At 40.3% G+C, this 22826-nt stretch overlaps 1 protein-coding gene and 1 pseudogene across 37 annotated transcripts in view; one reads left to right on the top strand and one right to left on the bottom strand.

The window, feature by feature from the left end:
* ical (Calpastatin) overlaps positions 1-11342 on the top strand; it is a 63582-nt gene extending 52240 nt beyond the window's left edge. For 33 of the 37 annotated variants that reach the window (XM_014131745.2, XM_045690454.1, XM_014131756.2 and 30 more), the window contains 21 exons: positions 1217-1303; positions 1469-1549; positions 2008-2082; positions 2261-2335; positions 2554-2595; positions 2759-2857; positions 2947-3063; positions 3236-3349; positions 3664-3777; positions 3999-4154; positions 4263-4361; positions 4543-4659; positions 4878-4991; positions 5194-5283; positions 5440-5544; positions 5770-5862; positions 7495-7539; positions 7646-7762; positions 9852-9881; positions 10012-10118; positions 10347-11342. In XM_014131745.2, the coding sequence (XP_013987220.1) occupies positions 1217-1303; positions 1469-1549; positions 2008-2082; positions 2261-2335; positions 2554-2595; positions 2759-2857; positions 2947-3063; positions 3236-3349; positions 3664-3777; positions 3999-4154; positions 4263-4361; positions 4543-4659; positions 4878-4991; positions 5194-5283; positions 5440-5544; positions 5770-5862; positions 7495-7539; positions 7646-7762; positions 9852-9881; positions 10012-10110 (1869 nt within the window). In that variant the 3' untranslated portion in view covers positions 10111-10118; positions 10347-11342. The remainder of the gene's footprint in view (positions 1-1216; positions 1304-1468; positions 1550-2007; positions 2083-2260; positions 2336-2553; positions 2596-2758; positions 2858-2946; positions 3064-3235; positions 3350-3663; positions 3778-3998; positions 4155-4262; positions 4362-4542; positions 4660-4877; positions 4992-5193; positions 5284-5439; positions 5545-5769; positions 5863-7494; positions 7540-7645; positions 7763-9851; positions 9882-10011; positions 10119-10346) is intronic. The other 4 variants (NM_001173691.1, XM_014131744.2, XM_014131764.2 and 1 more) reach the window with 4 other exon arrangements.
* A 1061-nt stretch (positions 11343-12403) lies between these two features.
* Positions 12404-18202, bottom strand: LOC106565301 (T-cell surface glycoprotein CD8 alpha chain-like; annotated as a pseudogene).
* Positions 18203-22826: the final 4624 nt, after the last annotated feature.

The raw sequence follows: 22826 nt of genomic DNA, 5'->3' as shown, positions 1-22826 counted from the left end.
TAATTTATTTTTTATAAATAAAAAGAATTACGTTTGGATATGTCCATTTAGGCGGAAATTAAAATGTTGCCCTATTATTCAATTAAGTGCCAAATAAAGTAACAGGGTTGAAGGGTTGCCGATTTCATCTTAAATCAGCCATAAATGGAAGTTTGTTGTGTGCAATAGGGAGTGGCAATTAAATGCAAGCTTTACAAAAACATTGAAATCGTTAAATAAAAATATGCCTGTCTAAGTTTTGACGTGTTACAAAACACCAGAAAAATGGCCAAAAACAGTAGAACCAGCTCACCTGCTTTAACTCTATGATTTCACTATTAGATGTTCAATGTTTCTTTTGGGGAAAAAATATTAAAAGGTATAGTTTCACCATATTAAATCAAGTTCAGTACACATAACAGGGTTGACCTTAAAATGAGGGACAGATGTAAATTAATCACTAATCAATCGCATGACATAAATAATAATCCTCAGAAATGACTTTGTCAAAGTAACAAATGAACTAGGGCTGATGGTGAAACTTAGCGAAGTTTTGTGGTTTAGTGGGTTAAAATACACAGGGTTGACGTAGGGACATGTCAAAATGCAGAATTTTGCTACTTTGATTTCTTCAGATTTATTTCATTCATGTGGTCTATATTAAAGGGCACTTCATTTAATATAACAGGCTTTTAAAATTCAATATTGGTGCACAATTTCTACTTTAAATATTTAAAGTGCCGCAAAAGAAACCCATTTCGTGGAACGACCCATACACGCACTTATTCACGATCTGTCCCAACTTTGGGCCACACCTTGTTTTGCACTGTAGTTCTCTCTGTTGTGTACCTCTGCTTCTAAGAACTTCTTTGGATATGAGGCAAACTCTTTTACCAATCAAGTATGTTGTCAAAAGTGAGTTGTCTAAAACTGGCCATTGGTTACGTGCTGTTTTTAAAAAATAATACAACTGATGCTAAGTAAAGGGATTCTGCTCAGAGTCTTTTGCCAAGTGCTTGGTTGCGAGTAAGATCTTAGGGAATGTAATGGGTGTGTCAGTACTTTTCCTTCTGGTCTGCCAAGTGTGGTCTGGTCTACGTTATTCTGCCCTCTTTCAATGGTTGGAGTTAGTAAATAGTGCCATCTAGTGGCTTATTATGAAGACAACTTTTACTGTAACCCTTTGTGTATAACTATGCTTTGTTTGTTTGTTTGTTTGTTTGTTTGTTTGTATCAGAAACCCATGAGCACAGAAGATGCTCTAGACTCCCTCTCCTTTGGGTTCACGACCTCTACTGCTCCCATCCCTCAGAAACAGGAGAAGGTGAGACTTCACTATTTCCAGGTTATAATCACTTATGGGTCATGTTCCCTGAAACATACATTGGGTAACAGGATCGTGATTAGTCCCATAGTCTTTCGGGTGAGACAGCGGTCCCGACTCTTCATGTTTTAATTATATGATAGTGATACAATTATCTATTAACAGAAAGTGGAGGACTTGGCTGCCATTGATGCCTTGTCTGCTGGCTTCTCCAACTTCGCTCCCCCTCCACCCGCTCCTGTCAAGGTAAATGAAGAGTGCTGATATTTCACCTTACTCCTCCATTGTAAAACTGTATTCTAAAAGAAATTAGCGTGACATGGTTAACTGTTATGAAAAGCAATGTCAGGGAACGTCAGTTGACATAACATGGTCATAATGACACCTGGCAACATTTTGGCTAGCTTGTTGGACTGCTAACTCGCTAGCCATCTACTGGTTACAATGTCATGGTTCTGATGAATAGCCTGCCCTGCATACTGTTGCAAACAACATGACAATGTCATGTAATTTTGACGTACACCAATGTCGGCTGTAATAGCTTATGACAACTGTTATGTCATGTAAAGATAAGCTGCTGTGAAGACAGCTTTATAGTGAAGGGTTCAAGTGAGCTTTTACCAAAGGGTTTCCCCTCTTCCTCTCAACTAGAACCCAAGCAACAGTATTCAATGGAATCAAATAATCTCTCTCCTCCATTCCAGAAAGCTGAGTTTCAGTCTCCCGTTGTGACCAAGTCTGCTGCTCCCCCCGCGGACAAGAAAGCTAAGGTGGAAAAGGTAAATAACCCCAAAGAAAGCAGGTCCTACGTCATGATCACACATTAATAAGCCATGCGTAATAATGTCATGAGCACTACATAAACACTGACAAACGCTTATGTCCACTGTTATATTGGGGATGTCCATCATTGCAGCTCAGCCAACGGAATCAAATAATCTCTCTCCTCCATTCCAGAAAGCTGAATTTAAGTCTCCCGTTGTGAGCAAGTCTGCTGCTCCCCCCGCAGACAAGAAAGCTAAGGTGGAAAAGGTAACAACATAATGAGCACCACATAAACACTGACAAACGCTTATTTCCAATGTTATATTGGGTTGTCCATCATTGCAGCTCAGCCTGTCATGCTTTGTGGCGGGTTGGGTACTGTACTGTGGCGGCAACAAAAAATATGTCCATGCAAAATATGTATTCCGTGTAATACTTCTGTCGGGTCATGAAGCTGTTATCTATTGACGTTTGTTGCGTTTCAGTTGGCTGACTCCCCAATGGACACCAAGCCTAAGACGGATGAGGTTTGTCACAGTTTCTATCTAACCAATGAAATACTGTTACTGTTGTACTATGTATCATCCCGTGTGCTTGTTGATCATTTAATCTAACCCCTTGTCCCCCTTTCTCTGTCTATGTTTCTTTCTTCATGTCCCTCTCTGTCCCTCTGTCTGTGTGTCTCTCCAGGGTATGTCCCTGGATGCTCTCGATGCTCTGGGAGACACTCTGGCTGCTCCAGAACCAGCGCCCGAACCTCCCAAGATCAGACCTGAGGACATTGTCACGGTACACTGACTTGTATTCCGCCTGTGCTACATTTTGTGTGTGCGTATGCGCGTGTGTAAAACATTTTGGTGCACATTTCTGTTCTGCAGGAGGGGGAACTGACATCAGAGGCGGGTGTGTTTGTGGGTGAGAGGGACGACACTATCCCACCAGAGTACAGGTTCTCAAAGGACAAAGTCAAAGACCTGCCTCCTCCCAAGAAAGAGGTGAGCCCTCTGAAGCCATCAAAAGCCTCATGTCCCACTTTCATCACACCTATAGTAAATACCAGTGGCGACCTCCAAAAGGATCTGATGTTATAGTATACTGAGATTTGAGACACAGTACTCATACCTCTCCCCTCTGTACTCTGTTTTCTCTCTCTCTCTCATTCTCCAGCCTTCCATGGACTCTGGCGAGGCTCTGGACATCCTGTCTGGTGACTTCATGTCTTCCTCTGTGGCTCCAGCTGTCCAGGCTCCTGTCCTCTGCCCCCCAGCTCCTCCCAAACAGGTGCACAACACCCTCTATCATTGGTCGTTAACTTATCAAACCATCCACTAATTGGTCAACTCTGTTAGGAATTGATTTACCCCTCCAATACTTTCATTTTCTATGGGTCTATTGGTAATCTTCTAAGTGAAAGTCACTCCAATGCCATTACTTTAGGGCTATCATAATATGGCATGTCAGTAAGAATCAACCGATATAGCAGAAAGTGGGTTGTCATCAATGCTCATAGCATGTTATAACAGCCATTTTGTCAATCTTATGACAGCCTTAGGAAGGCATTATAAGCTGTAAGTATGTGAGTCTATCTCTCCCAGGCCAAAATAGATGATTTAGCAGCCCTGGATGCCTTGGCTGGAGACTTTGTGGCCCCTACTAAGGCCTCCGCTGTCCAGGCCCCCATGGTGCCTCACTTCGACAACCCCCCACAGGTAAACTCACTGAGGTGTTGTGTGTGTGTGTGTTTATTGTATTCAAATTATATAGTTTGTGTTCGTGTGTGTATGTACAAGAGCTTGTGTAGGTATGTGTGTACCTTGTGTATTGCCGACTGTCGGGTCATGATGTGTGTGTGTGCATGCATATGTACAGTATACCTTGTGTACTGTCATATCATATGTATATGTGTTTTGCCCTTGCTTCCCGTCTATAGATGGCCGTTTGTACATTTGACCTTGAAGCCCCCAGCATGGCCCCTGTTGTACCCGGAGCCGCTACTAAACCCGGAGCCGCTACTAAACCCGGAGCCGCTACTAAACCCGGAGCCGCTACTAAACCCGCAGCACATACTAAAACCACCACTGATGAGGTAACTACGCTACATGTAGACACAGGAGAAATCTAAGGCGCAGTAAGAGAATCAACTGAAGAATAAAGTCCCTGCACACAGCTGATCCGTGTGTGTGTGTCTCTCCAGGGTATGTCCCTGGATGCTCTCAATGCTCTGGGAGACACTCTGGCTGCTCCAGAACCAGCGCCCGAACCTCCCAAGATCAGACCTGAGGACATTGTCACGGTATACATGCACTGAACAATAAAGTTATTCTATTCAATTCTTACAATGACTAGCTTACAGTGTAGTACATAGTGTAGCAGTCCCAGTGACCTTTTTTTAAGGATAGAATTCATTTCAGCTCTGCTTGTGGGTGTGTGTATACACGTGTGTGTCTTTTTTTGTTGTTGCGTGTGATGTGTAGGAGGGCAAGCTGACAGAGATGGAAGCTGTGTTTGTGGGTGAGAGGGATGACACTCTCCCACCAGAGTACAGGTTCACAGAGGACAAAGGCAAAGACCTTCCTCCTCCCAAGAAAGAGGTGTGCCTCATATACGCAAAGCACAAGTCATTGGGAGATCAAAAAATACATTACTTTTCACTATGAGACGAAACATAACTAAAGAGAACCAGGAGTTATTGGTGTAAGGGAATTTGATAATCCTAACTACATCTCTTCTTCCTCTTCACTTCTCCTCCTCCCTATCCTCTCCTGTCTGCTCCTCCCCTCTTCTCTTTTCTCTCTTTCTCTCTCTCCAGCCCTCCATGGACTCTGGTGAGGCTCTGGACATCCTGTCAGGTGACTTCATGTCTTCCTCTGTGGCTCCAACTGTCCAGGCTCCTGTCCTCTGCCCCCCAGCTCCTCCAACACAGGTGAACAACACCCTCTACCATTGGTCACTCACTTATCAAACCATCCAGTGATTGGTCTGCTCTGTATAAATCTATGACCAGCCAATACGTGTTTTTATGTCTGGTTGCTTTAAGTGTCTCTTAGTTTTTCATCGGTAGCAGAACAACTCACTTAACATATACATTTTCCCTCCATCTCTCCTCTCCTCCTTTGTGTCTGTAGACCACAGATGACTTTGCCTTGGACGCCCTGGCAGGGGAATTTGTAGCCCCAGCTGTTGCCCCTGCAGTCAAATCTGCTGCTAACCGCCAGGTACTGACACACACACACACTTAATGTGAGATTACTGTTGTCCAATGCCTAATTCACATTTAGTGGCTCAGTCAGATACCCATTGTCAGCAGTGACATGTAACCGTGTGTGTGTGTGTGTGTGTGTGTGTGTGTGTGTGTACGCGCATGTATGTAGCTGTCTACAGGGACGGTAGATGCTCTGGATGCCTTGTCAGACACCTTAATGAACATGACCCCTATCCCAGAGCCCGTTCCCGTCTCAATCAAGGACATCGTCAAGGTACTTATAAAGGGTGACATGAAGGCTTCATTAAGCCTACACAAGATGTATTTAGTTTAAAGTGTGACCGACTGGAAATTCACTCTTGTGCAACACAACTGTTGAAGGCTATTCCTTGGTATAAAAAAATACAAATAAGCCTTACCTCACTGCAGCGAAACCTTTAGCCTATATGAGCTAATGCTATCTGTTATTTTACCTGAGTCTGCTCTCTGCTTATTCTAGGAGAAGAAGATCATGGAGGAGAAGCTTATCAAGATGGGGGAGAGAGATGTCAGCCTTCCAGCTGAGTACCGGCCCACAGAGAAAGACCGTAAGGTAACATATACAGGGTTGTAGTAGGAAATAAAAGGGGTATTCCTGAAGATACTAATGATAGCGTAAATGCTAACGCTAATACGTGGTAAATGCAATACACCAAATAAAATGGTACTAAACGGCCCTTACGTTATTTTACGCTCTTCTACATACGTGAACTTTCCACAATAACACATAAGTAATACTGTACAATTCTGCCCACTTTCGTCTTTTCTTTTTATATTGGATTAGGACTAAATAATTAACAGTATATACAGTGCTGTGAAAAATTATTTTTCTCTACTTTTGCATATTTTTGATACTGAATGTTATCAGATCTTCAACCAAAACCTGATATTAGATAAAGGGAACCTGAGTGAACAAATTACACAACAATTACATACTAAAGTCATTTATTTCATAAACTAAGTTGTGCAACACCCAATGCCCCTGTGTGAAAATGTTATTGTCCCCATACACTCAATAACTGGTTGTGCCACCTTTAGCTCCAATGACTCTAACCAAACACTTTGTGTAGTTGTTGATCAGTCTCTCACATCACTGTGGAGGAATTTTGGCCCCTCTTCCATGCAGAACTGCTGTAACTCAGTGACATTTGTGGATTATCAAGCCTGAACTGCTTGTTTCAAGTTCTGCCACAATATCTCAATTGGGATTAGGTCTGGATTTTGACTAGGCCATTCCAAAACTTCAAATGTGTTTCTTTTTAACCATTTTCATGTAGACTTGATTGTGTGTTTTGGATCATTGTCTTGCTGCATGACCTAGCTGCTCTTCAGCTTCAGCTCACAGACGGATGGCCTGACATTCTCCTGTAGAATTCTCTGATAAAGTCGTCTAGGTCCTGAGGCAGCAAAGCATCCCCAAACCATCACACTACCACCATCATGCTTGACCGTTGGTATGAGGTTCTTACTGTGCAATGCAGTGTTTGGTTTTCACCAGGCATAATGGGACCCATGTCATCCAAAAGGTTAGCTCCAGTTTGCCAAAAAGCACCTAGAGGATCATCAAGACTTGGAAGAATGTTCTATGGACAGATGAGTCGAAAGTATAACTTTTTGGATGACATGGGTCCCATTATGCCTGGTGAAAACCAAACACTGCATTGCACAGTAAGAACCTCATACCAACGGTCAAGCATGGTGGTGGTAGTGGGATGGTTTGGTGCAGTCATTGCAGCTAAAGTTGGCACAACCAGTTATTGTGTAAGGGGGCAAATACTTTTTCACACAGGGGAATTGGGTGTGGAATAACTTTGTTAATTAAAAGAAGTACAATTTTTTGGTTTGTTATTTGTACACTCAGGTTCCCTTTATCTACTATGAGGTTTGGTTGAAGATCTGATAACATTCTGTGTCGAAAATATGCAAAAACCAAGTTTGGGAAACGTTAATATATTTTTTTATTTTACCTTACTAGCAAGTCACTTAAAAACAAATTCTTACTTACAATGATGGCCTAGGAACACTGCCTTGTTCAGGGGCAGAATGACAGATTTTTACCTTGCCAGCTTGGGGATTTGATCTAGCAACCTTTCCATTACTGGCCCAATGCTCTAACCACTAGGCTACCTGCCACCCCAGTAAGGCAGTATATTTTAATAAGGTTTTGTGTATTTTCTCCTCACAGGCAATGGCAGAGGCCAAAGCCCAGGCTGATGTTAGGCCCAAGCAGGTAAGGTTTCTGTCCAATTGTATCTATAATCGTACAGATCAGTCGTATTCAATGTTGTACTGTAAACCGTATGTACACTTATGACCATCTTCCTCCTTCCTTAAAGCCATCTATGGATGACAGCAGTGCCCTCGACCTCTTGTCTAGAGACTTCTCTTCCTCACCTGGTCCTGCTGCAACCTCAGTAGTCGTGACAACAAAGCAGACACAGCCCAGTCTGGAGGTACGTACATAGGGCCCGATTCAGACTTTTTGACGCGTTTTGATTTAATAAGCACTTCTCAGTAGTTGGTATTCAGACTTACTGAATGCAGATGCGTAACGCACTCTGCAGGTGTGGCTGCCTTGCACGCTCTCTGCATTTGAGGCTACTAAGCCCATGAAACTGGTCTGCAAAATTCTTGATATTTTTAGCTCAGACTCCATGTCATCATCAGATAAGACCTTATGTGCCTCTGCTACTCTATCATGGCCTCTTTCACACAGGTACATGTTAATCATTTTTTTTTGTCAATGTACTTCTTCAGTGTCATTGTCTATTTTTTTCATCACTTACTGCTGCTCAAATGGACTTCTTCCCTTCTCTTACTTCCTTGGCTGCTCTTTCAAGAACCTCAAGGGGGCCTGCTTGTTTTACATTTGTTTAGACAGGGCATGATGATGTCTGCTCTGTAACAATAAAAACTATCTTGAGTTCATATGCATGACACCTTGCAAAAATACTTAACATATTATGCATAAAACGGACAAAATGTAATCATCATGTGTATGGTGGCCATTGGTTCAAACATTTTGACTATATTAGCCCACACAGCTACAAGGATGCACTTTCATGCTAAGTTTGGGACCTCATATTGTAGCATATAGAGACCCCAACTGATGTATCTACTTTGGTTTAGATACAAGCATCATGAAACATATAACACAATACATTCATTTGACATAATGAAAATCAGTTTTTGCTTACCACTTTTTCCATGTGGTTTCTTCTTTCACAGACTCCATGAAATGATGACTTCTTCCTACATTTTTGGTCACATTAATTTTGTGTATGGTTTCCTAGAAACAGGGGGTAGCTCAACTAACCCTTTGGCTCAACTTACCCCACTCTCTCCTACATTTACCTAAAGCCATCCCTTTAAATACGGTGTACCTTTAGACAATATAGAGATCGGGTTCAGAATATTGGGTATCAATGAAAGAAAGCCATCTAAATTTATGCATATTCATCTCCATTTCAGCACCAATTGGTAGATTTAAAAATACTCTGATCTTGTAGATTATTGAGGGTTTATGAAAGTATTTATGAATCAGAAATAACAGGTTTGGAGAGCCTTTACGCACTAAATGTATTGATGAATTTAAAAAATGGTGGTTTGATTCATCCTGAAAGTTGCCACATTCAGTTGTTCAATCCATTAAATATTAGGTGAGGAAAGTGCAGAATAGGGGTTGAACAATAGTCTTATAAATGATGCAAAATGTAGCTACAAGTTGAAGGAAACTAACGCTAAAGTGACAGTTATAAATGTATGTGGGTATTACTGACAGTGGCTACCAATAGTGGCTAATATTTAAAATTCTACAGCGCATAAATCAACTCAGTACGTAAATCACTAGCCTATGTCAATCTACTATCCCCCATAGTAGAACAGGTAACCTACAACAATGGAGGCTGGTAGGAGGATGGGCTCATTATATAGGAGGAGAATGGGCTGGAATTGAATAAATGGAACGGTATCAAGCATACACTGCGTGCACAATTATTAGGCAAGTGAGTATTCTGATCTTATCATTGTTTCTATTCACATTTTCGAACTCCAAACCATATAAACTGGAATGCTTATTGGATTTAATCATTTTCAGGTGATATGTATTTGTGTAATGAGGGAGGGTGTGGCGAAAGACAAAACTCACTTTTCCTTTGTTAAACATTCAGGTTTGAGGTTCAATAACATTTTGGATTGACTGAGAGCATTGTTTGTTCAACAATAAAATTAACCCCGAGGTATACAATTTGCCTAATAATTGTGCACGCAGTGTATTGAAACCGCATGTTTGACTCCATTCCATGAATTCCATTCCAGCCATTACAATGAGCCCATCCTCCTATAGCTCCTCCCACCAGTTTACACTGGAAGATGAACTTGCCATTGATTCTCTGGTTATGGAGCAACAGATATGGTTGTTGGTTGTCTTACAGCGCCCTCTAGTCTTATTGAGACGTATTACAAGTCTCCCGTATCACTTTACCATAGCCCTCCCTGAAGTTATATCCACACTGAACAAGGTGTCAATTTTGTTTATTGCAGAGCAACAGCAAGTCAAGGTCTAAGTCAAAGGTAAGAAAACTAGACCTTAAGACAACCAAATGAAATTAGATCCTAATAATCATTTGAGATGCATGCCCATATTCATGTGATTTGATATAAATGTCCTCTAATTGACTTGACCTTTGACCTTTTGTCTCAGAAACAACAGGAGGAGGACCCATCAGCCAAAGACCACCTGTCTGGAAAGATGAGTTCAGATGTAGTGCCAGGATCCAAAAATAAGGGTGGCAAGAGCTAGACCTCTAGGTAAGGACTTGACCAAGTACCTCAGGAGCACAGATTTCAAAAGTAGCCTACAAGACTCAACCAACTTGAAACAATGTGACTGAGATGCTGCAATGCAGGCTTCTATATTCCTTATATTCCCTAAAGTACTAGCATACATACAATTTACTCTGATTTAGTATCATAGTACAGGATTTTTTTGTCTTCTCCTGTGAGATTGACTGATGTGTTTTTTTTAATGTATTGCAGGTTTCTAGCGCACTACATGTCCCCTGCCACATGGAGGCGCCACTAGAGGGAGCTGCTGTGAACGATGATTCTATTTTTCTAAATGGTGGAGAATGTATACTGGATGAAAAACAAACATGACCACACACACACACTTACACACACATGCTGTGTGCAACGCCTTTCCTGCTTGGTTTCGCACATGACAGAAGATTGTACTTGTTTTGGTTTCTTTCCTTTGAGATGAGGAGAGCAAAATAAAGAGCGCGTGAGAGAGAAAGAGAAGGAGAGAGAGTTTGTTGTAATTTATTCCTCAAGATTGACAGAGCATCTGTCCAATCCTGTGAGAAAAATATAATGGAGGTGTTGCCCTAGCTAACAGTCTGTATTGCCCCAATGTTGCAGTGACGTTGCTTCAGCATTGCTACAATGTTGGGTAATAGTGAGTGTGATCTGGGTAATAGTGAGCGTAATCTGGGTTTAGGAACAGTATGTAGTGGGTATATAGGATTGTGATGTCTTTGCAATCTTGTTGTACACAGTAAAGCAAGTTTTCTATTATGTGGACAGCCAACATAAGACACTAGCGTACAGCATAGTCTGCTTAGTTTGATGATAATACTTAGTTTACAATATTGAAACGTGTAAAAGGATTTACAGGAAGTGATCTGCTTGGTACGGATGCATCTGATAGCTCATGCAATACTATATATTTACTTTCTTGATAGATATCGCTTTACAGAAGGGTCTATATGTGTGTACTTTGCCTCGTAGAAGCATGTATTGGTTTCCGAAAGTGCACTTACAAGTAAACTTGGGTGGTCACTACCTCTGTAAACTGCCTTTTATTTGTATACTGTAAAACAGTCCCAAGGGCTATCACTTCTACTCTAAAAGTCAAAAGCTGGTATGACAGAATTCTACATATAGTATTTCGGTGCAGGTCTCAAACTCAAAACTTGAGAGATATTTTGGAAATGGGAATTCTAATTTAATAAAAATATATGTGAAAAATAATTGGTTTGCTGTGTGTATTCGAGTGTCTGTAGTAACTACTTGTGCCTCAACAACCGAAAAACAGAATCTCTTTTTGTAGCTAACATGGGGTAGCCTAAATGTACTTTGCCCTATAAAATGGCAATAAGAAAATGGCAAAAACAATTAATGACCGTAGTAGAATACACAATTTGTAAGAGGGTAATTTGGTATAGGGAACTTACTGTATATTTTGTTGCAGTAAAGGAAATACTTTTTTATATATATATTTTAGAAAGGATTTCACATGTAATATTAGGAAAATCTTTATCTTGTACAAAGCAGCTCCGTACTTTTTACATTTTGTTAAGTTTTACAACGCTGCTTCCTCTGATATTTTTCAAGTGCAACAGCCTTGTACGCTTGTAGAGTAGAATTTCAATAGATTTCAAGTGTTTGTAAACAAAAAAATTGAATAAAAAAGATGTGTAGCTTTACCATTTCTGTCTCATTCAGATTGTAAGAGATGAGTAATATAAAGTAATGGAGATTTCACATTAACATGTCTTTACAGTTACAAGAACACTCACATTTTACATACACTATGGTACAATCATTCAAGTATTCCAAAAATATTGCTTTCTTCCAAATATACAAAACTGAATAGCATGGGGAAGAATTCCAACAATTTGAGGCATAACATTTTAAATTACTTTTATGGAGGTTTCACTGAAGAGCTTGTGTCTTTGGTAATATTTACAGAACATGGAAGTCAGAAAGTGAAAATAATCTTATTACAGCATTATAAACTTAGTTATAATCAATACATCTCCATTTATTAGAGTAATGACATGAATCATATTCACAAAGCTGCCATTAAGCCAGTATGTTGATGAAATGAAGAGTGATAATTAGGCTATTTCAACTAGATAAATGGTGTTACAGTTAATGTATCAAATATAATCAATTGAATAGTTCATAGCAACGAGACAACGTTGCACCATCTTGTTTCCCTCTTTCTCAGTGGAAATCATTGTCTGTGAGAAGAAAAGACAAGGAACAGCCGTGTCATAAGCATCACTAACTACATTGTGAATGTCAGGTCAAAGTTTCAATCTGTTCAATATTTTTTTTATGTAGTTGTTTTGGTTCTGTCTTTTTTTTCCCCCAGCAATAATTGTAATTACTTTACTATAAACACTGACCAATAATATTCCATAAAATATATTATTATGCAAAATCATACTTCAACTAACCAATATGTTATTTTTGTGTTCTTATGTAGCTTGTACATGCTGTTTTTACTATCCTATACTAAAACACGCCGCTCAATTTAAAACATAAAGGAATATTTAGATGGTTGTGGAGAGTTTATTCATTGTGTACATGTTGAAGATTAGACTAGTCTGTTGTTGGCTATAGGATGTTGTTTCCCTGGTGCTCCCATTCTCGGCCTGAGTACAAGAGAAAAACATAAGAGCTTGTCTTTCTAACTAAAAACTCTGTTGGGTCGTTTAGGGGAGAAAACTCCCAAAAGTGTGGACCTTATGTGCGTTTACTATGAAAGCAGTCTCAATTTATGTCACACTGTAAAGCTGAATTTCCGCGATGCAGATTGAATAGAGTCTTAACAGTCTGGTCCATAATTATTGGCACTCTTGATAAAGATGAGCAAAAAATATAATAATTTCGGACCTGTTTGCCATAGTAAATAGGTAAAACTGACTTTGTTTTGTAATAATGTGGGCATACAAATAATTGTAACATTTAAAAATAAATCCGGTCTCCTGTGTGGCGCAGTGGTCTAAGGCACTGCATCGTAGTTGCTAGCTATGCCACTAGAGATCCTGGTTTGAGTCCAGGCTCTGTCGCAGCCGGCCGCAACCAGGAGACCCATAGGGCGGCGCACAACTGGCCCAGCGTCGTCCGAGTTAGGGGAGGGTTCGGCCGGCAGGGGTGTCCTTGTCCCATCGTGCTCTAGTGACTCCTGTGGCGGGCCGGGTGCATACACGGTCGCCAGGTGTATGGTGTTTCCTATGACACATTGGTGTGGCTGGCTTCTGGGTTAAGCGGCATTGTGTCAAGAAGCAGTGCGGCTTGGTTGGGTTGTGTTTCGGAGGATGCGTGGCTTTCGACCTTCGCCTCTCCCGAGTCCGTAAGGGAGTGGCAGCGATGAGACAAGACTGTAACTACCAATTGGATACCACAAAAAAGGGGTAAAATATATATATTTTTTAATTAAAACATTTTTAAATAAATATTGATATATTATTAATAATAATAATGTAATTCATGTATAACATTGAAATACACAATGTGTATGATAAATGCCATAAATTATAGCTGAGTCACTAGAGCACGATGGGACAAGGACATCCCTGCCGGCCGATCCCTCCCCTAACCCGAACGACGCTGGGCCAGTTGTGCACTGCCCCATGGGTCTCCCGTGGGAAAGTTTGGGAAATCCCAAACAGCTTGGGAAATTCCAGAAAATTATGTCATGGCTTTAGAAGCTTCTGGTAGGCTAATTGACATAATTTGAGTCAACTGGAGGTGTACTTGTGGATGTATTTCAAGGCCTGCCTTCAAACTCTGCCTCTTTGCTTGACATCATAGGAAAATCAAAAGAAATCAGCCAAGGCCTCAGAAAAAAAATTGTAGACCTCCACAAGTCTGGTTCATCCTTGGGAGCAATTTCCAAATGCCTGAAGGTACCACGTTCATCTGTACAAACAATAGTACGCAAGTATAAACACCATGGGACCACGCAGCCGTCATACAGATCAGGAAGGACACGTGTTCTGTCTCCTAGATATGAACGTACTTTGGTGCGAAATGTGCAAATCAATCCCAGAACAACAGCAAAGGACCTTGTGAAGATGCCGGAGGAAGCAGGTACAAAAGTATCTATATCCACAGTAAAACGAGTCCTATATCGACATAACCTGAAAGTCCGCTCAGCAAGGAAGAAGCCACTGCTCCAAAACCGCCATAAAAAAGCCTGACTACGGTTTGCAACTGCACATGGGGACAAAGATCGTACTTTTTGGAGAAATGTCCTCCGGTCTGATGAAACAAAAATAGAACTGTTTGGCCATAATGACCATCGTTATGTTTGGAGGAAAAAGGGGGACGCTTGCACGCTGAAGAACACCATCCCAACCGTGAAGCATGGGGGTGGCAGCATCATGTTGTGGGGGTGCTTTGCTGCAGGAGGGACTGGTGCACTTCACAAAATAGATGGCATCATGAGGAAGGAAAATTTGGTGAATATATTGAAGCAACATCTCAAGACATCAGTCAGGCATTTAGACATCAGTCAAGCTTGGTCACAAATGGGTCTTCCAAATGGACAATGACCCCAAGCATACTTCCAAAGTTGTGGCAAAATGGCTTAAGGACAACAAAGTCAAGGTATTGGAGTGGCCATCACAAAGCTCTGACCTCAATCCTATAGAAGATTTGCGGGCAGAACTGAAAAAGTGTGTGCGAGCAAGGAGGCCTACAAACCTGACTCCGTTACACCAGCTCTGTCAGGAGGAATGGGCCAAAATTCACCAAACTTATTGTGGGAAGCTTGTGGAAGGCTACCCAAAACATTTGACCCAAGTTAAACAATTTAAAGGCAATGCTACCAAACACTAATTGAGTGTATGTAAACTTCTGACCCACTGGGAATGTGATGAAAGAATTAAAAGCTGAAATAAATCATTCTCTCTACTATTATTCTGACATTTCACATTCTTAAAATAAAGTGGTGATCCTAACTGACCTAAGACAGGATATTTTTACTAAGATTAAATGTCAGGAATTGTGAAAAACTGAGTTTAAATGTATTTGGCTAAGGTGTATGTAAACTTCCGACTTCAACTGTATTTACTATGGCAAACATATACAGTCAGGACCGAAATTATTGACACCCTTGATAAAGATGATCAAAAATGACTGTATAAAATATATGATTCAAATACTGAGCTATATTGTATGCTACATTTGTATATGTAATTTTTTGTAAAAAAAATTAAAATTGGAAAGTATTGTATTATAAACCCTGGGTTTATAGTATATTATTTTATACTACTAAAATTGCACAGAGAAATAGATTTTGTTTAACAGGTAAAAAAAAAGGTAGGGTTCAAAATTATTGAAACTTATTACGAGGATAACGACATTGGGATTGGAGAACACATTTGGAGGGATCTTAGACCATTCCTCCATACAGAATCCTTCCAGATCCTTGATAACCTTCGTCTGCACTTCTGGACTGCCCTCTTCAATTCAAACCACAGGTTTTCAATGGGGTTCAAGTCCAGAGACCGAGATGGCCAGTGCAAAATGTTGATTCTGTGGTCAATGAACCTTTTCTTTCTGGATTTTGATTACTGCTTGGGGTTATTGTCTTGCTAGAAGATAACCTGCGGCCAAGTGTCAGCCTCCTGGCAGAGGCCACCAGGTTTTTGGCTAAAATGTCCTGGTACTTGGTAAAGTTCATGATGCCGTTGACCTCAACAAGGGCCCCAGAACCAGTGAAGGCAAAATAGCCCCATAACATCAAAGATCCACCACCATATTTTACTGTATGTATGAAGCATATGCTTCTGTTTTGATATTGTATTTCCATCAACTAGGTTCAATGCTCTTGTTTTGTTTGGTGGGCAAGGGTGTTTCATGTGAGTGTATATACTGTAAGTGGGTGTTTCGTAAATACATGAGGGTATGAGTGGGTGTACACATATGCAGGACTCACGATTGCAGTGGCATATGGGGACGAAAAGGAGGAGGAAGCCACAGCCAGCAGCAATTGGGCCCAAATGATCAGATCACAGGATGCACTAGGGTCCATCTTTCCCACTGCAAAAGCATAAGTCAAACAAGGAACACGTTTTTGTTCAACCACATTGGATAATGGCAAATACCCAGTCAGTGTAACTTTGGTTATCCAAAACAACCCTATCAATGATGATTAGAATAATGTTGATGATGATGATGATGAAGCAAAACTTGGCCGATGTACATCTGGTTACCTCTATGCCTGTGGTCATTGGTGGCGTTGTCGTGGTTGTTTTAGGTGGAGTGGGGTGTGTTAGCATGGATAACTTTCAGACCGTTTAAAACGTATTTAGGCTATAGCTTTGGCTACAATAAACCTCTGATTGAAAAACCCTTGTTGCCATTGTTGTCTAAAACGGGATTATTCTGATCATATTAATGTATGTAATGTAGCCTAGCTAGTTTACCCACCTGGCCCAGCAAGTCAAGTTACTTCGCCAAATACTTGCGCATTACCGTTGATTGATGCACAGGTGTAAACCACATTATCTCGCGCCTTTTTGAAAGCCTTCAATAATATCAACATGTCTTTGTTTATCTGGTCCCCACTGAAGACTTCGGTGTGAAAAAAGTATGTGCTTTTCTTAATTCTTGGAATTTAACGCCGCAATAAACTCCATTCTAGCGTTGTCCTTCACTCGAAACCAAATCACCATGTTGCCCCTAGGTTTCGGTCTCTATCCTTTTTCTCTGTTAGAGAACTCAGTTCGAGAGTTTTTGATAGCGTTTGTGAAAAGAATTGAGATTCAACAAATAAATACATCAATTATTTATTTAAAGATGTATTTAAAAAAAAGGGAATTACTGAAACGTGATCAATTATACAACTGGGTTACAAGCTTATAGCCTAAAACCATTTTGTTCACAATAAAACAGTCTAGAGACAAACCTACAACACAACTTAATTTACCCTTCACATCGAAATTTAAATAGCATTAGACAATGCTATTTATTACAAGGGTATTGTTTGTTCCAATAAAAGTTGCCTATTTAGTCAGTTTACTACATGAATGCCAAGAACGTTGTGCTAATTGTATTTCAGATTGAAAAAGCTAAAACATTATATATAGCCACACTTATGAACTAGGCCTATTGGAGTGCATGTATTCTGGCGACGTGGAAATCCATCGATTACTTTTGTTTAAACTATCCGCCCTACATTGAAGGGAATAAACCCATAGGCTATACTATGCTTACCTTGACAAAAGAACAGTGAAACAAGTGTCTGTCTCCACTTTTGGACCATTTTAATGTATTTTGGCACAGCAATACTTTCAAGATCTTCATCATGGTATGTACAGTAGAACCCGGTGTGATGAGGAGCTCCAAACGACCTTAAACCCCGCCCCAAGTCATTCTTCATCCCTGTTAAATCGATTCATTGCAGGAGCCATTGCAGGTGGTCTGTAAAGGCTGCTCATGCAGAGCCCACCAATCCGCGCTGCGCCTCACAACAGGCTGGCGGCTTTGTGCACAAATTGCACGCGGTCTGTGCGCTCACCCACAGCACAATGTGGCGACAAAAACGAGGTAAAGACTAGGCCAAATACGAGTCAAACTTTCAACGGGGGGAATGAATGTAAGACAAGAGCAGCAGCTGCACTTTTGAGGACGAGATTCTGTGCTGCCCGGTTGATTAACATCTGGTGCAAGAATATCCGAAGAATATCATCAGTAGGCCTATAATTACAACGGCTATTATCGAGCCTTGAGACTATTTGTTTCAAATAATGTTAACAAAATGTTTTATATTTCTTTATTTGTAGTATTACTATTATATTTGCAACAAAATGTACTTATCATGTAGAACGCCTATATCATGTCCAAATTAGGCTATAGGCCTATATTTCACTAATCTACAGTCTAAATCAGTGCATGGTGTCAAAGTTTAATAGATAGCCTAGACTTTAACAGATTAGACATCTCAAATAACCCTGAAAGAGTTTCACACAGCCATAGTTCCTGAAAATGTTTGAACATAAACTGCCACCTGGGTGTCTGAAAATAGTTCAGGATAGGCTGTTTTGAAACAGTTATTTATTTTTTTTAAATGTAAAGAATAAACTGCTGCAGATGTACAGGAAGACAATATTGCGAAAGACTTCTGAGAAGATTCGGAGAAGGCTATTCATTTGTCGAGGATTCTCAATAATTTTGTAAGCATCTGGTCAATAAATTGTAGGTCGAATATTATGTTAATGACACGATTTGACATACTGTAAGATAACGTTCAAATACATTTTGTTTTGTTTTGAAGGGTGAGGCTCTGCTAATAAGATTAGTTAGGGTTCCTCTATTGTGCAAATACAATAACATTGAATCGAAATTAATTTGGATAACTTTTCGATCAATTTTGATAACAATCTGACACTATAAAGCTCATAAAGAACAAGGCCTATTCATGAAAGATAGAGGGATGTGAATAAATGTTTGGTTATATCGCCCCCTAAATGCAAGAAATAGTACACCAAAAGTCGAATCAAATTTGGCGAAAATAGGTTATATCCAACTAATTGGTTGCATCATTTCTAATCCCCCTATTCATTTATTTTTGTAAATTATTTTTCCTCAACCCTACCAACCCTTCCCTGATTGGAGTAAACTAATAGACAACACTTACAGCTATTTATACAGTGCACTCTAATCTTAATTTCAAACCTCAGATGTCCACAGACTAACCCATCTTTCCCAGTACTCTACCATTTTACTATTTCCTTTTGCAATACTTCCTTCAATTTTACTAAGATGTCTTACGAGGGTCTTGAACCTCTGTATTTGTACCATTTCTACCGAGATTGCCCTAAAAATAAATACTTTACCTAAGAATATAATCCTATTTCCCATTGATTGGTCGTGTTATTTGTTCAACATCTGCTAACAGCACTGTTTGTAGGTCCTGAACACAGACATTATGACTTAACAACCATTCCTGGACCTGACTCCAAGAGCGAGCCACGGAAGGACAGTACCAAAAGAGATGATCTGTTGACTCAGTTTCCTCGTGCTGTTCAATGTCACCTATATTGAGCATTATTTTTGTGGCGAGAATTTTATATAATAGTTTAAGTGAAAATAACGGATCGATTGTTGTTTTGTATATACGTTCATAAACCCCTCAAAAATCTGTTCCCAACTATCTTGAATTTTATACGGCATAGTTGTCAAACCACTTTACCTTCAGTGAAACTGCTACATTTTACGATTTACACTAGCCATTTTAAGCCACGCATGGTTTTTCACTGAAGGCAGACAAACCCATGCATTCCTTTTTCTTTTTAGTAATTACTTCCATTTTTGTGGCAGAGCTGCGTGAGTTGGAAATACTTTTGTATTGAGAACACATCTCCATAGACATTTGATAATTGCTTGTGTGACAATTTTACCGTCCTTATTTACATGTCATTCATAAACATGATACCTTCCTTATACCTTTTTTTCAAAGAAAGTACATTGGAGTGTTTTATTTGCTGTAATATTTGTTCTGCCTCTTCTGGAGGATGAAATTGGAATTGTACCCAACTCTGTATGGTTTCATTTTGAAAGGAGGATACTTTAAACAGGTTTTCATTGTCAAGCCACAGGAAATGGTTGGTTTGAATCTGTATGACGGTGAAAAAAAAAAAAACGTTTTGAAAATTAGATGGGTCTCTCTTAGTAGCCTGCTGGAAACCAGGTTTGGATTTAGATATCATTTCGGTATAATGGAGGCTTTAAGATAGAGGTGTAATGCCTTCATATTTAATCGTTTTAACGCTCCAAACTCATCCCATTGGGCAAACACTTGTTGAATCAACGTTGTTTCCACGTTCAACCAACGTGGAATAGACGTTTAATTGATATCGCTGCCCAGTGGGATGTTCCTTATATAAATATGCCCGTTTAACTTTAGCCTACTTCCATTGATGATTAAAGTCGAGGAAATGAGAATGACTGCACCTGTTGTATCGATGACTCAGTGGGGAGGATTTGAGGAGGATGACGGTCAAAATGAGCAAGGAAACCCGCCTGCAGAACCCAATGTTTTGAGACATTTACATTTTTCAAAAGGCAACTCAATTGTAGTCTAGACTCATTGTAGACTCATGTATCACTTCATTTATCACCTTTTACGCATATCACCATGGATAGGCTATTACGCTACAGTCTCACCAGCCCTATACTGGCTATTGTAATCATTTCTTGCCTAATTGTTGGCGTAGGCGAATGTGTCGCCCACATTATATTAGAAGTTTGGCCACACTCTCAAAACGTAGCCAAGGACATGACAGTTTCAGCACGCTGGGCAGAGCCAATGACTGGTCTGTTCTACTCTTCTACTGGTCTGATCTACTCTTCTCTTCTACTGGTCTGTTCTACTCTTCTACTGGTCTGTTCTACTCTTCTACTGGTCTGTTCTACTCTTCTACTGGTCTGTTCTACTCTTCTACTGGTCTGTTCTACTCTTCTCTTCTACTGGTCTGTTCTACTCTTCTACTGGTCTGTTCTACTCTTCTACTGGTCTGATCTACTCTTCTCTTCTACTGGTCTGTTCTACTCTTCTACTGGTCTATTCTACTCTTCTCTTCTACTGGTCTGTTCTACTCTTCTACTGGTCTGTTCTACTCTTCTACTGGTCTATTCTACTCTTCTCTTCTACTGGTCTGTTCTACTCTTCTACTGGTCTGTTCTACTCTTCTACTGGTCTGTTCTACTCTTCTACTGGTCTGTTCTACTCTTCTCTTCTACTGGTCTGTTCTACTCTTCTACTGGTCTATTCTACTCTTCTCTTCTACTGGTCTGTTCTACTCTTCTACTGGTCTGTTCTACTCTTCTACTGGTCTGATCTACGCTTCTCTTCTACTGGTCTGTTCTACTCTTCTACTGGTCTGTTCTACTCTTCTACTGGTCTGTTCTACTCTTCTACTGGTCTGTTCTACTCTTCTACTGGTCTGATCTACTCTTCTACTGGTCTGATCTACTCTTCTCTTCTACTGGTCTGTTCTACTCTTCTACTGGTCTGATCTACTCTTCTCTTCTACTGGTCTGTTCTACTCTTCTACTGGTCTGTTCTACTCTTCTCTTCTACTGGTCTGTTCTACTCTTCTACTGGTCTGTTCTACTCTTCTCTTCTACTGGTCTGTTCTACTCTTCTCTTCTACTGGTCTGTTCTACTCTTCTACTGGTCTGTTCTTCTCTTCTACTGGTCTGTTCTACTCTTCTACTGGTCTGTTCTACTCTTCTCTTCTACTGGTCTGTTCTAGTCTTCTACTGGTCTGTTCTACTCTTCTACTGGTCTGTTCTACTCTTCTACTGGTCTGTTCTACTCTTCTACTGGTCTGTTCTACTCTTCTCTTCTACTGGTCTGTTCTACTCTTCTTTTCTACTGGTCTGTTCTACTCTTCTCTTCTACTGGTCTGTTCTACTCTTCTACTGGTCTGATCTACTCTTCTCTTCTACTGGTCTGTTCTACTCTTCTACTAGTCTGTTCTACTCTTCTCTTCTACTGGTCTGTTCTACTCTTCTACTGGTCTGTTCTACTCTTCTCTTCTACTGGTCTGTTCTACTCTTCTACTGGTCTGTTCTACTCTTCTACTGGTCTGTTCTACTCTTCTCTTCTACTAGTCTGTTCTACTCTTCTCTTCTACTGGTCTGTTCTACTCTTCTACTGGTCTGTTCTACTCTTCTCTTCTACTGGTCTGTTCTACTCTTCTCTTCTACTGGTCTGTTCTACTCTTCTACTGGTCTGTTCTACTCTTCTCTTCTACTGGTCTGTTCTACTCTTCTACTGGTCTGTTCTACTCTTCTACTGGTCTGTTCTACTCTTCTCTTCTACTGGTCTGTTCCAGAAAATCCACTGTCCTTTCTCCTAACACCTTTGTGCTTGTTTGTTTCTCTTCAGTTAGCTAAGATATGTAAAAAGAAGCTTCTGTACATTCGATGAAAAGAGTCCTGACTCGAAGACAGACTTACCGGAAGAGTGTAGGCTTCAGAAACCAACTCATGTGATCAGCCAAGTGACATCACCTGTGGCGCAACGCTGTAGCCTATACATCCTGTAAAAGTGAGGAAACATGACTTTAGCTTCAATACATACAGTGCATTCGGAAAGTATTCAGACCCCTTGACTTTTTCCACATTTTGTTATGTTACAGCCTTATTCTAAAATGGACAAAGGAGAAGAAGAAAAACAATCCTCATCAATCTACACACAATACTCCATAATGACAAACTGAAAACAGGTTTTTGACATTTTTGCAAATTTACTACAAATTAAAAACAGAAACGCCTTATTTACATAAGTATTCAGAGCTTTTGCTATGAGACTCGAAATTGAGCTCAGGTGTATCCTGTTTCTATTGATCATCCTTGAGATATTTCTACAACTTGATTGGAGTCCACCTGTGGTACATTCAATTGATTGGACGTGATTTGGAAAGGCACACACCTGTCGATATAAGTTCCCACAGTTGACAATGCATGTCAGAGCAAAAACCAAACCATGAGGCCGAAGGAATTGAGCAATCAAGCAATCGGGGCAGAATGGCCTTGGTCAGGGAGGTGACCAAGAACCCGATGGTCACTCTGACAGAGCTCCAGAGTTCCTCTGTGGAGATGAGAGAACCTTCCAGAAGGACAACCATCTCTGCAGCACTCTCTACCTTTATGGTAGAGAGGCCAGACAGAAGCCACTCCTCAGTAAAAGGCACATGACAGCCC

This window comes from Salmo salar, chromosome ssa12 (genome assembly GCF_905237065.1).
Source record: "Salmo salar chromosome ssa12, Ssal_v3.1, whole genome shotgun sequence".
Classification (NCBI taxonomy): domain Eukaryota; kingdom Metazoa; phylum Chordata; class Actinopteri; order Salmoniformes; family Salmonidae; genus Salmo; species Salmo salar.
Note: the sequence above shows the minus strand (reverse complement) of the source record. Positions and strands in the feature narration are given on the sequence as shown.